We start from the raw sequence: 14,337 nt of genomic DNA, 5'->3' as shown, positions 1-14,337 counted from the left end.
ATGAAATGAAAACTTCAATAACATATTTATTAATATAGATAGATAAACACAGATGGCAATTCAAGTGATAAACTGGGAAACTGCATTGTCAAGAATTAAACAAATCAAATTTTATTTGACAGTACCCTCGTAAAGATTAAATTTTATTGATTTGACTTGTACAACTTTTATTATAGGAATATTGCTAGACTAGTAAGTTAGCATAGACATAAGGGAAAAAAAAATGAATAATAATCAATTTTAATTAATTTTAGATGTTGATGTCCAACTGTTATTATACAATCTTGAAAAAGGCTTATTTACGCCGAAACATATGTCGATTTCACTGAATAAAATATAAATATTTGAATTTTAATGTGCTCTAAACCCAAGAAAATTACACTTTCAATACATCAAATATAGCACAAGAAATATTACTTTTCCTATTCATAAGCTCCTGGGTGAAAAAATGGAGACAAACAACATCAACATGAGATTTATTCGTGACAACTATCCTGAGGACATATCACAAGCTTTGAAAAAACTTTGGAACATCAAAAAGAAGAATGCGAAGCAGAAAAACAGGAGACTATTTCTTTTACAATGCAAAAATGCACAATTATGTCCAACATTTCTGAAATTTAGTCTTCCCCACATCAAATTCCTAGACAACTCAATGGGGGTAAAATTTGACAGTGCAGTACGTTGTTTCCAATTGAAAACACTCAATCTACTTCTAACAGACACAACGAAACACCTGAGAAAACTAGAAAGGGAAATTAAACATACAGAGTCGGAGTTAAATAATGTACAACCATCTAACTATATTAGACAATATCTTAACATCCAGAATATGAAAATAGAGGAAACATTCAAAAAAATCCAAAGCAAACAAATAAAAAAAATACAGGAATTGAACAACAAAAATGATAATACCGATATCACACATACAGAGTGGGTCACTAACCTCACTAACACTACTATACCTAAAACAGTCATGGAAGTTTTAAGCTTGGGCCCAAACTACAGCAAAGAATATAAAACAAAAGACATACCTATAACGGACATTGTTGCGAGTTTGGAAACTGCAATTATGAATCTGGAACCAGAAACACAGAAAAAAATAAGAACAGATATTACAAATACCATCACTAATTTCAAACACAAAAATTCTAAGAAGAATAGAGAACAAGTAATATTGAATAAAAAAATCAAAGAAACGACAGTATTTCTGAAGAACAATCCTCAACTCACCATCCTGAAACCAGATAAATCGAATAAAACCGTTATTATGAACAAAAGTGAATATAAAAATAAAATAATGGAACATCTTAATGACGAACAAACTTACAAAAGATTGAATAGAAATCCTACACAAATAATTCAAAAGAAAAATAACGAATTAATAAAAAATTGGGAAATGAAAAATCTTCTACCTAAAAAACTATGTTCCAGTCTCAAAATACACAACGCTGTACCTCCCCAATTCTACGGTTTACCTAAGCTCCACAAAAACAATATTCCATTAAGACCAATTGTCAGCTGTATTCAAAGTCCTACCTATAATTTATCAAAATATTTATCCAAGTGTATTTCACCCATTATTGGCCAGAATGCATACCACATAAAAGATTCTTGGACATTCAAACAATTCATAAATACAGTGAGCTTGAAAGACAATGAAAAATTGGTATCATTTGATGTTGTCAGCCTATATACCAACACTCCGATGGAAAAAGCCAAAAGCATAATTGCAAAACGATGGGATGAAATAAAACATCACACAGATCTCACGAAAGTTGAATTTCTGAAGGCCACTGATTTCTGCATATCAAACTCTTATTTTCAGTTTGAGGATTCTTTTTACAGCCAAATAGACGGATGCAGCATGGGAGCCCCTCTATCAGCACTATTAGCCCAATTGGTAATGGAAGATCTTGAAGAAACCATAATAAATAAAATAAAACACAAAATATCTTTTTTCAAAAGATATGTAGATGACTGCCTGACTGCAGTTTCCGAAGCAGATATATTATTAATTTTAAACGAATTAAACAACTATCATCCAAAAATTAAATTTACAACAGAAATTGAAAAAGACAACAGAATAAACTTTTTAGATATGACACTCATACATAATATTATGAACTCAAAAATAGAAACAATTTGGCACACAAAAGAAACATGGTCAGGCAGATACCTAAATTATAAATCAATAGCACCAATTCAATATAAAAAAAGTGTAATTTCAGGGATTGCCGATAGATCGATAAAGCTGACATCACCAAAATATCGTATCGAGACAATAAAAAAAGCAAAGAAAATCCTAAATCAAAATAACTATCCATCAAATCTAATAGAAAAAATATTTAAAAACAGAATTCATTCAGCTTATAATACCATCGAAAACGAAGCCACAAAAGGAAACAAAAAATATGTAGCAATTCCATACGTGAAAAATTTATCAGAAAAAATTAATTACATATTCAAAGACACAGACATAAAAATTGCACATAAATCCAAAAACAATTTGAAACATCTCTACACCAAGCTAAAATCCAAAATTCCAAAAGATAAAATATCCAATTGTGTTTACAAACTAAAATGCAAAGAATGTTCAGGAGTTTACATAGGCCAAACAACCCAATATATAAAAGAAAGAATCAACGGCCACAAATATGCAAAAAATTCTACAGCCTTAAAAAAACATGAATTAACAACTAACCATGGGTTCGACTTCGACAACTGTGAAATCTTACACAAAGAAACCAACAGCAAAATTAGGACTTTTCTGGAAATGATTTACATTCAAAAGGAAAAAAACTCTATAAACGACAGAACCGACCTGAAAAATTTAGCAAAAATTTACCATAACATCCTGCAATAATATAAAACCTATCTAGAGGAGGCATCTGTGACTACAATTGTAAAACAAAATCAAAATGAAATGAAAACTTCAATAACATATTTATTAATATAGATAGATAAACACAGATGGCAATTCAAGTGATAAACTGGGAAACTGCATTGTCAAGAATTAAACAAATCAAATTTTATTTGACAGTACCCTCGTAAAGATTAAATTTTATTGATTTGACTTGTACAACTTTTATTATAGGAATATTGCTAGACTAGTAAGTTAGCATAGACATAAGGGAAAAAAAAATGAATAATAATCAATTTTAATTAATTTTAGATGTTGATGTCCAACTGTTATTATACAATCTTGAAAAAGGCTTATTTACGCCGAAACATATGTCGATTTCACTGAATAAAATATAAATATTTGAATTTTAATGTGCTCTAAACCCAAGAAAATTACACTTTCAATATACATATATATATATATATATATATAGTTATAAGTATGATAAGGGGTGTGGGAAAATTGATAAGTGTTATAATTTCACTCTTCTTTATTTCATTTAGTCGACGTTTCGATCCCGATGGGGACCTTCTTCAGGACTCTACAATTAAACGCCACACTTGTTCTATGAATTACAGAAGGGATGTAAACAATATTGGCTCCATCTATACTTATTTGATTCATTATGACCAGTTTGGTGGCAGTGAATTGGATGGATCAAATGGAATGAATATTTTCACAAGTTCTACAGTCGGGATAACGTAATAATGAAATCTGTGTTCCGGACTATTTCTGTGAGAGGGGATTGGATTCGGTTCATGGAGTCTTTCAATAATCGCATTTGTTCTGAGTTCGGTGAGAGTGAATTACTGCGACCAAGTGTGATTTAATGCTATTCTATGTTTCATTTGTCATGTGCGTGTATTCTGTGGCAAGTCTGGTTGACAACATTTTTGACAACCTCTCATTTTGTTGATTATTCTGTTTACCTTATTTACATATGATAATTGATTTCTACTCTTGTGCTAACGAAATATCAGATCTTTTTTCGCTAAATTTGTTGATGTTCTTGTTCATTGCTTTCTTGAGAGCTATTTATTTGTGTTCAAATAAGATCTTTACAACTCTGTATTTCGGTATGTACTATTTTTACATGTTTTGTGATTGCCATGTTTTTACTGTTTTCTATTGCTATTGTAGAGTCCTGAAGAAGGTCCCCATCGGGATCGAAACGTCGACTAAATGAAATAAAGAAGAGTGAAATTATAACACTTATCAATTTTCCCACACCCCTTATCATACTTATATAACTATTGTTGTATATTGGGAATTAAAATTGTTGATATATATATATATATATATATATAAATATATATATATATATATATATATATATATATATATATATATATATATATATATATATATATATATATATATATATATATATAGCGAACATATATATATAGCGAACATGGCGAAAGCATATGGCGAAAAAATGACGAAATACGAAGCCCTTGCACGGCAAATGAGAGACATGTGGAAACTAAGATCTGTCAGAATGATACCACTAATCATAACCGCCAATGGACTGGTTCACCGGAAGACTGCTGCACACATCGAAGAACTGAAGCTGCCATCAAACACCTTAACGTGGATGCAAAAAGCCGTAATACTGGGAACAGTGGGCATAATCCGGAAAATCATATATCCCTACTAGCAATTCCTACTAGCACAGCCTACCCTTGGCCTACTGGCCCGGGTAAACTGGGAAATAACCCCACGAAAGTGTGAAGCAAAAATATATATATATATATATATATATATATATATATATATATATATATATATATACATATATACATATATATATATATATATATGTATATATATATTTATATATATATATATATATATATATATAAGGTGGTCTTTTTTGTTGTTGATGGTTTGGATTTGTGGTCTTGGTGTGTTGAATTGTATTTGCCATGATGGCGGCACAGTATACCTTGTGGCACAGTTCTTCTAGGCTTGTTGAGTTGTTAAACGTTTCATCAAGGGTCTCATCAATGGTTTTCATCATTGCAGAGGTCTCTTTATTGGTATTCAGTTTAGAGATTTTCGGTTTGCTGGTTATCTCTACTCCTTCCCATTGAATGTTGATTTCCTGAAACAGCGCATGTATTCCTAAAGTTGCCTCGTTATCCTTAGTTACTTCTTGTTGTGGCTGTGAGATTATCTCGTGTTGTGATTGTGGACTTCTTTCTCGTTGTGGTTGTGGACTTCTTTCCTGTTGTGGTTGTAAACTTCTTCGTTGGATGCTTCTCCGTATGTTGTTAATTGTTTGAGTTGGGGATTTTCTCACTGAGTCTGCCTTCATCGCCTCGAGTTCATCTGGAGAGAGTAGTTTTCTCGATTTAATATTCTTTATCTGCGCGATTAGGTGCTTTCCGGTGAACTGCTTGTCTGGGTAGGTTTTCGTCCAGAGTTCCACTAATTTTGCTGCGTATTTCTTTGTTTGAGTCCCTCCCTCTGTAGCTTCGTAATATGCATTTATTAGACTTGTATTCATTGCTCTTGTCCAATGCTGCCTTCGTGCTTGAGGTGGAGCGGGATTGTCTTGTGCGAGTTCTGATGAACCTTGACTTAACACATCCAAGCTGTTTCCTCTTTTAATCCTAGTTGAGACGCCTGGCCTTGTGGTTCCGTTTCGCAGAGGAGCGCCACTTGCTCCGCTTGCCTCTGCTAGGGGTTGTGTCAGTCTTCCCCCAAGCGCAACCTCATCGCTGGGGGCGGTATCCGAGGCTTCATCATTCATGTCGAAAGCGAAAAGGATTCACGGTGGGAGGGCTGCTGACCCTCAACACCGGGTGACTCAGGTACGCGGGGACGTCACTCCCCGAAGGCCGAAGCCTCCCTGCGTATATATATATATATATATATATATATATATATATATATATATATATATTTCAAGTTGTTCTTCATTGGACGCATATAATTTGAGATCATCAATATATAGTTGATGGGTTATTTTGATCTTTCTGTTTTTGTCTAGGATGTATCCATATTTCTGTTCATTGATGAGCTTGCTGAGGCAAAACCATAAGGGGCTAAGTGGGTCCCCTTGAAATAGACCCCGTCTGATTGCGATGTGAGCTGTTTTAATTATAGTAGCCCCAGTTTTCAGAATCAGCGAGGTTCGCCATTCGCTCATTAGGTGTTTTAGGAGATTTATTACTGATCCACATACTCCGTACATACTCAGAACCTTGAGCAGCCAAGTGTGGGGTACCGAGTCAAACGCTTTTTTATAGTCCACCCACGCTACCGAGATGTTACGTAGCTTTTTTCTTGCGTGTTTCGTGAAGATAACATCCGTTATCAACAGTTCTTTGGCACCCATTGCTTTGGATTTGCATCCGTTTTGTTCAGTTGCCAAGATGTTGTGGCTTCTCACGTGGTTGTTGATGTGCCGGGTGAGTACTCCTGTGAGGAGTTTGTAAATGGTCGGCAAGCATGTAACCGGTCTGTAGTTTTTTGGATCTTTTGATTCGGCTCCTTTGGTCAACATATATGTCAGTCCAGCAGTCATAAAGCCTGGGACCAGCTCAGGTTTCTCTAGAAGTTGTTGGAATAGGCGAGCTAGGCTAGAGTGGACAGACCTGAAGTGTTTCCACCAGAAATTGTGGATGTTGTCAACAACATATATATATATATATATATATATATATATACATATATATATATATATATATATATATATATATATATATATATATAGTTATAAGTATGATAAGGGGTGTGGGAAAATTGATAAGTGTTATAATTTCACTCTTCTTTATTTCATTTAGTCGACGTTTCGATCCCGATGGGGACCTTCTTCAGGACTCTACAATTAAACGCCACACTTGTTCTATGAATTACAGAAGGGATGTAAACAATATTGGATCCATCTATACTTATTTGATTCATTATGACCAGTTTGGTGGCAGTGAATTGGATGGATCAAATGGAATGAATATTTTCACAAGTTCTACAGTCGGGATAACGTAATAATGAAATCTGTTTTCCGGACTATTTCTGTGAGAGGGGATTGGATTCGGTTCATGGAGTCTTTCAATAATCGCATTTGTTCTGAGTTCGGTGAGAGTGAATTACTGCGACCAAGTGTGATTTAATGCTATTCTATGTTTCATTTGTCATGTGCGTGTATTCTGTGGCAAGTCTGGTTGACAACATTTTTGACAACCTCTCATTTTGTTGATTATTCTGTTTACCTTATTTACATATGATAATTGATTTCTACTCTTGTGCTAACGAAATATCAGATCTTTTTTCGCTAAATTTGTTGATGTTCTTGTTCATTGCTTTCTTGAGAGCTATTGATTTGTGTTCAAATAAGATCTTTACAACTCTGTATTTCGGTATGTACTATTTTCACATGTTTTGTAATTGCCATGTTTTTTACTGTTTTCTATTGCTATTGTAGAGTCCTGAAGAAGGTCCCCATCGGGATCGAAACGTCGACTAAATGAAATAAAGAAGAGTGAAATTATAACACTCATCAATTTTCCCACACCCCTTATCATACTTATATATCTATTGTTGTATATTGGGAATTAAAATTGTTGATATATATATATATATATAGCGAACATATATATATAGCGAACATGGCGAAAGCATATGGCGAAAAAATGACGAAATACGAAGCCCTTGCACGGCAAATGAGAGACATGTGGAAACTAAGATCTGTCAGAATGATACCACTAATCATAACCGCCAATGGACTGGTTCACCGGAAGACTGCTGCACACATCGAAGAACTGAAGCTGCCATCAAACACCTTAACGTGGATGCAAAAAGCCCTAATACTGGGAACAGTGGGCATAATCCGGAAAATCATATATCCCTACTAGCAATTCCTACTAGCACAGCCTACCCTTGGCCTACTGGCCCGGGTAAACTGGGAAATAACCCCACGAAAGTGTGAAGCAAAAAAAAAAATATATATATATATATATATATATATATATATATATATATATATATATATATATATATATATATATATATATATATATATATATATATATTTGCTTCACACTTTCGTGGGGTTATTTCCCAGTTTACCCGGGCCAGTAGGCCAAGGGTAGGCTGTGCTAGTAGGAATTGCTAGTAGGGATATATGATTTTCCGGATTATGCCCACTGTTCCCAGTATTACGGCTTTTTGCATCCACGTTAAGGTGTTTGATGGCAGCTTCAGTTCTTCGATGTGTGCAGCAGTCTTCCGGTGAACCAGTCCATTGGCGGTTATGATTAGTGGTATCATTCTGACAGATCTTAGTTTCCACATGTCTCTCATTTGCCGTGCAAGGGCTTCGTATTTCGTCATTTTTTCGCCATATGCTTTCGCCATGTTCGCTATATATATATATATATCAACAATTTTAATTCCCAATATACAACAATAGTTATATAAGTATGATAAGGGGTGTGGGAAAATTGATGAGTGTTATAATTTCACTCTTCTTTATTTCATTTAGTCGACGTTTCGATCCCGATGGGGACCTTCTTCAGGACTCTACAATAGCAATAGAAAACAGTAAAAAACATGGCAATCACAAAACATGTAAAAATAGTACATACCGAAATACAGAGTTGTAAAGATCTTATTTGAACACAAATCAATAGCTCTCAAGAAAGCAATGAACAAGAACATCAACAAATTTAGCGAAAAAAGATCTGATATTTCGTTAGCACAAGAGTAGAAATCAATTATCATATGTAAATAAGGTAAACAGAATAATCAACAAAATGAGAGGTTGTCAAAAATGTTGTCAACCAGACTTGCCACAGAATACACGCACATGACAAATGAAACATAGAATAGCATTAAATCACACTTGGTCGCAGTAATTCACTCTCACCGAACTCAGAACAAATGCGATTATTGAAAGACTCCATGAACCGAATCCAATCCCCTCTCACAGAAATAGTCCGGAACACAGATTTCATTATTACGTTATCCCGACTGTAGAACTTGTGAAAATATTCATTCCATTTTGTTTGTTGTTAGATTTTTTTTTTTCTCGTAGTTGTATCTAAAATAGGTTAAATGTCAAGTATTGTAGATATCATATACATAATATATAAGAAATACTGTAAATTTAACTGTGCAAAACCCACGCGCAACTTTAGTTTTAGTGGGATTTCAATGTTTATTTACATCTCAACTATTCTTTTATTATCTATGTAAAACATTTTTTTTGGTGAATAAACTTATTATTATTATTATTATATTATTATTTGATCCATCCAATTCACTGCCACCAAACTGGTCATAATGAATCAAATAAGTATAGATGGAGCCAATATTGTTTACATCCCTTCTGTAATTCATAGAACAAGTGTGGCGTTTAATTGTAGAGTCCTGAAGAAGGTCCCCATCGGGATCGAAACGTCGACTAAATGAAATAAAGAAGAGTGAAATTATAACACTTATCAATTTTCCCACACCCCTTATCATACTTATAACTATATATATATATATATATATATATATATATATATATATATATATATATATATATATATATATATATATATATAAATCATATATATATATATATATATATATATATATATATATATATATATATATATATATATATATATATATATATATATATATATGTTGTTGACAACATCCACAATTTCTGGTGGAAACACTTCAGGTCTGTCCACTCTAGCCTAGCTCGCCTATTCCAACAACTTCTAGAGAAACCTGAGCTGGTCCCAGGCTTTATGACAGCTGGACTGACATATATGTTGACCAAAGGAGCCGAATCAAAAGATCCAAAAAACTACAGACCGGTTACATGCTTGCCGACCATTTACAAACTCCTCACAGGAGTACTCACCCGGCACATCAACAACCACGTGAGAAGCCACAACATCTTGGCAACTGAACAAAACGGATGCAAATCCAAAGCAATGGGTGCCAAAGAACTGTTGATAACGGATGTTATCATCACGAAACACGCAAGAAAAAAGCTACGTAACATCTCGGTAGCGTGGGTGGACTATAAAAAAGCGTTTGACTCGGTACCCCACACTTGGCTGCTCAAGGTTCTGAGTATGTACGGAGTATGTGGATCAGTAATAAATCTCCTAAAACACCTAATGAGCGAATGGCGAACCTCGCTGATTCTGAAAACTGGGGCTACTATAATTAAAACAGCTCACATCGCAATCAGACGGGGTCTATTTCAAGGGGACCCACTTAGCCCCTTATGGTTTTGCCTCAGCAAGCTCATCAATGAACAGAAATATGGATACATCCTAGACAAAAACAGAAAGATCAAAATAACCCATCAACTATATATTGATGATCTCAAATTATATGCGTCCAATGAAGAACAACTTGAAATATATATATATATATATATATATATATATATATATATATATATATATATATATATATATATATACGCAGGGAGGCTTCGGCCTTCGGGGAGTGACGTCCCCACGTACCTGAGTCACCCGGTGTTGAGGGTCAGCAGCCCTCCCACCGTGAATCCTTTTCGCTTTCGACATGAATGATGAAGCCTCGGATACCGCCCCCAGCGATGAGGTTGCGCTTGGGGGAAGACTGACACAACCCCTAGCAGAGGCAAGCGGAGCAAGTGGCGCTCCTCTGCGAAACGGAACCACAAGGCCAGGCGTCTCAACTAGGATTACAAGAGGAAACAGCTTGGATGTGTTAAGTCAAGGTTCATCAGAACTCGCACAAGACAATCCCGCTCCACCTCAAGCACGAAGGCAGCATTGGACAAGAGCAATGAATACAAGTCTAATAAATGCATATTACGAAGCTACAGAGGGAGGGACTCAAACAAAGAAATACGCAGCAAAATTAGTGGAACTCTGGACGAAAACCTACCCAGACAAGCAGTTCATCGGAAAGCACCTAATCGCGCAGATAAAGAATATTAAATCGAGAAAACTACTCTCTCCAGATGAACTCGAGGCGATGAAGGCAGACTCAGTGAGAAAATCCCCAACTCAAACAATTAACAACATACGGAGAAGCATCCAACGAAGAAGTTTACAACCATAACAGGAAAGAAGTCCACAACCACAACGAGAAAGAAGTCCACAATCACAACACGAGATAATCTCACAGCCACAACAAGAAGTAACTAAGGATAACGAGGCAACTTTAGGAATACATGCGCTGTTTCAGGAAATCAACATTCAATGGGAAGGAGTAGAGATAACCAGCAAACCGAAAATCTCTAAACTGAATACCAATAAAGAGACCTCTGCAATGATGAAAACCATTGATGAGACCCTTGATGAAACGTTTAACAACTCAACAAGCCTAGAAGAACTGTGCCACAAGGTATACTGTGCCGCCATCATGGCAAATACAATTCAACACACCAAGACCACAAATCCAAACCATCAACAACAAAAAAGACCACCTTGGGAAGAAAGGATTGAGAGGAAAATCGCAAAACACAGACAAGTAATAGGAGTCATACACAGTTACTTGAACACCGACAAACCATCCAAGAAACTAGCAAAGAAAGCCCAGAGCTACGCAAGAAGAAAGAAACTGAAAAAGGATTACAAAGAACACCTGAGAATGCACATGGAAACCATGAAACAGAAAATTGCGGCACTGGGGAGCAGAATGCGAAGATACCATAAGAGAACACGGAAACACCGAGAAAATAACCTTTTCTCGAACAACCAAAAAGAGTTCTTCAAGAGGTTAGAAGAGGGTCACAAAAATCAGAGAGAGGCACCCCCAAACCCTGCCGAGATGCAGAAGTACTGGTCGAACATCTGGTCCAAAAACGAGGTACACAACAAGGAAGCCTCGTGGATCAAAGCCATAACTGAAGAACAAGCCGGTCTGGATGAAATGGCCCCAATAACAATCACTGCTGATAACGTGAGTAACACTATCCGGAGAATGAAGAATTGGACCATCCCGGGTATCGACCACATACATAATTATTGGTGGAAGACTCTCAAATCAACGCACAGAGTACTGGCTCGCCTCTTCCAGGAATCACTAAAAAATCCAAGCAAAATACCCAAATACTTCACGCACGGAACTACTAGCATGCTTCCCAAAAACGAAGAATTGTCTGATCCGAAGAACTACAGACCTATCACATGCCTCCCATCTGCATACAAAATTCTGACGTCAACAATAGGATTCAAAGTAATGACACATCTAAAAGACAAAAAACTACTAGCTTGGGAACAAAATGGCTGCAACAAAAAAGGTAGAGGAGCTAAAGAACTTCTGGTGATTGATAACACGATCACTAAACAAGCAAAGAAAAAACTGAAAAACGTATCCATGGCTTGGATAGACTACCAAAAGGCGTTTGACTCCATCCCACATTCCTGGCTGTTAGAGGTGCTCCATATATACAAAGTTAACCAACAAGTGATTCAACTCCTGAAATGTCTAATGTCAACCTGGCGCACAACGCTGACAGTCAGACACAAAACAATATCCTATCAAACAAAGATGATCAAGATAACCAGAGGAATTTTCCAGGGTGACGGCTTCAGCAGCCCGTGGTTCTGTGTGGCCTTGAACCCACTAAGCAGTATGATCAATAGATCAGCGTACGGATACGCGATAGACCAACACACCACACTCTCACATCTGTTTTATGTGGATGACTTGAAGCTCTACGCTAGAGGTCGCAAGCAATTAGAAGGACAATTTGAACTGGTAAGGAAGTTCAGTGGAGATGTTGGAATGTCATTGGGGCTAGAGAAATGTGCAACCGTTGAAATAAAAAGAGGGAAACTGGCACGACAGCAAAACATCCAACTAGTAGATGGTCGAGAAATAAAAAGCCTGGCAATTGAAGAAAGCTACAAATATCTAGGCATCCATCAAACCTACGAAATAAAGCAGCAAGAGAACAAACGGAACGCTGAAAATGAACTCACCAGAAGGATGCGAAAGTTGCTTGGAACGGAGCTGTCAGCGAAAAACATAATAACAGCAATCAACATGTGGGCAATACCAGCGTTCACTTACTCTGCAGGTGTCTTGACATGGTCAAAAACGGACCTAGAAAAAATAGACAGAAAAATTCGGACAACTTTGACCCAACACGGCCTACTTCACCCGAACTCTGCTGTAGAGAGAATATACTTACCACGAAGAGAAGGAGGACGAGGTCTAAGTAATCTGAAGGAAGCCTGCCGAAAAGAAGAGGAAAATATTAGAGACTTCTTTCTAAAAAAAAATCACCCAATACACCAATGGGTCGCTACTCACCTCCGAACATCCAACACTGCTGAAAGATCACTCATAGAAGAACCTGAAAGACAAAACAAGTTAGAAGAACTGAAACAGAGCTGGAAATCTAAATCATTACACGGTAGATTCTATGCTAGCCTACAACAAGAAGAAATGGACAAAACAAAAACTCATACTTACCTCATGCAAGGATACCTGTACCCTCAAACTGAGGGAACACTAATGGCTATACAGGACCAGGTTATACCAACTAGGACATACGTTAAGCACATCATGCAACAGCAGATAGAGTCCACTAAATGCCGACTGTGCAACAATGCTGAAGAGACAATCCAGCACCTATCGTCAGGGTGCTCTCAGATCGCTGGAACGAAATACCTGGCCCGGCATAACGAGATGGGGAAAGTAGTCCACCAGCTGATATGCCTTCAAGAAGGACTCCTCCGATGCTTCACCCCACATCATTTGTATACTCCACAAGCGCTACTAGAAAATGATAACATCAAGATTTACTGGGACCTAACTATAGTCACTGACCGAGGAGTGGAGCACAATAGGCCTGATATGGTGGTGTGGAACAAAACCGAAACAACTGCTCTGATAATTGATTTTGCCGTGCCTCTAGACATTAACATAGCGAAAGCATATGGCGAAAAAATGACGAAATACGAAAGCCTTGCACGGCAAATGAGAGACATGTGGAAACTAAGATCTGTCAGAATAATACCACTAATCATAACCGCCAATGGACTGGTTCACCGGAAGACTGCTGCACACATCGAAGAACTGAAGCTGCCATCAAACACCTTAACGTGGATGCAAAAAGCCGTAATACTGGGAACAGTGGGCATAATCCGGCAAATCATATATCCCTACTAACAATTCCTAGTAGCACAGCTTACCCTTGGCCTACTGGCCCGGGTAAACTGGGAAATAACCCCACGAAAGTGTGAAGCAAAAAAAAAATATATATATATATATATATATATATATATATATATATATATATATATATATCAACAATTTTAATTCCCAATATACAACAATAATTATAAGTTAGATAAGGGGTGTGGAAAAATTGATAACATTTTTGACAACCTCTCATTTTGTTGATTATTCTGTTTACCTATTTACTTATTATAATTGATTTCTACTCCTTCACTAACGAAGTATCAGAT

The 14,337-nt window shown here is 36.3% G+C and overlaps 2 protein-coding genes across 2 annotated transcripts in view; one reads left to right on the top strand and one right to left on the bottom strand.

Moving 5' to 3' along the window:
- Positions 1-5,663, bottom strand: part of LOC123680863 — a 31,006-nt gene extending 25,343 nt beyond the window's left edge. The window contains exon 1 of the mRNA XM_045618980.1: positions 4,854-5,663. Coding sequence (XP_045474936.1) covers positions 4,854-5,663 — 810 coding nt within the window. The remainder of the gene's footprint in view (positions 1-4,853) is intronic.
- Positions 5,664-10,450: 4,787 nt separating this feature from the next.
- On the top strand, positions 10,451-14,038 carry LOC123680862. The gene is made up of 2 exons (XM_045618979.1): positions 10,451-10,903; positions 10,979-14,038. The coding sequence occupies exons 1-2, from the start codon at positions 10,451-10,453 to the stop codon at positions 14,036-14,038; spliced, it is 3,513 nt and encodes a 1,170-aa protein (XP_045474935.1).
- Positions 14,039-14,337: the final 299 nt, after the last annotated feature.

The sequence above is a fragment of the Harmonia axyridis genome, chromosome 5 (assembly GCF_914767665.1).
Source record: "Harmonia axyridis chromosome 5, icHarAxyr1.1, whole genome shotgun sequence".
Classification (NCBI taxonomy): Eukaryota; Metazoa; Arthropoda; class Insecta; order Coleoptera; family Coccinellidae; genus Harmonia; species Harmonia axyridis.
This window is presented reverse-complemented; position numbering and strand designations above follow the sequence as displayed.

What these genes read in the sequence shown, in the direction of transcription:
- LOC123680862 (XM_045618979.1), top strand. Translation starts at nt 10,451, where the DNA reads ATGAATGATGAAGCCTCGGATACCGCCCCCAGCGATGAGGTTGCGCTT. An exon ending in AGGCGATGAAGGCAGACTCA is followed by an intron (nt 10,904 to 10,978) that starts GTGAGAAAATCC and finishes CAACCATAACAG; the next exon opens with GAAAGAAGTCCACAACCACA.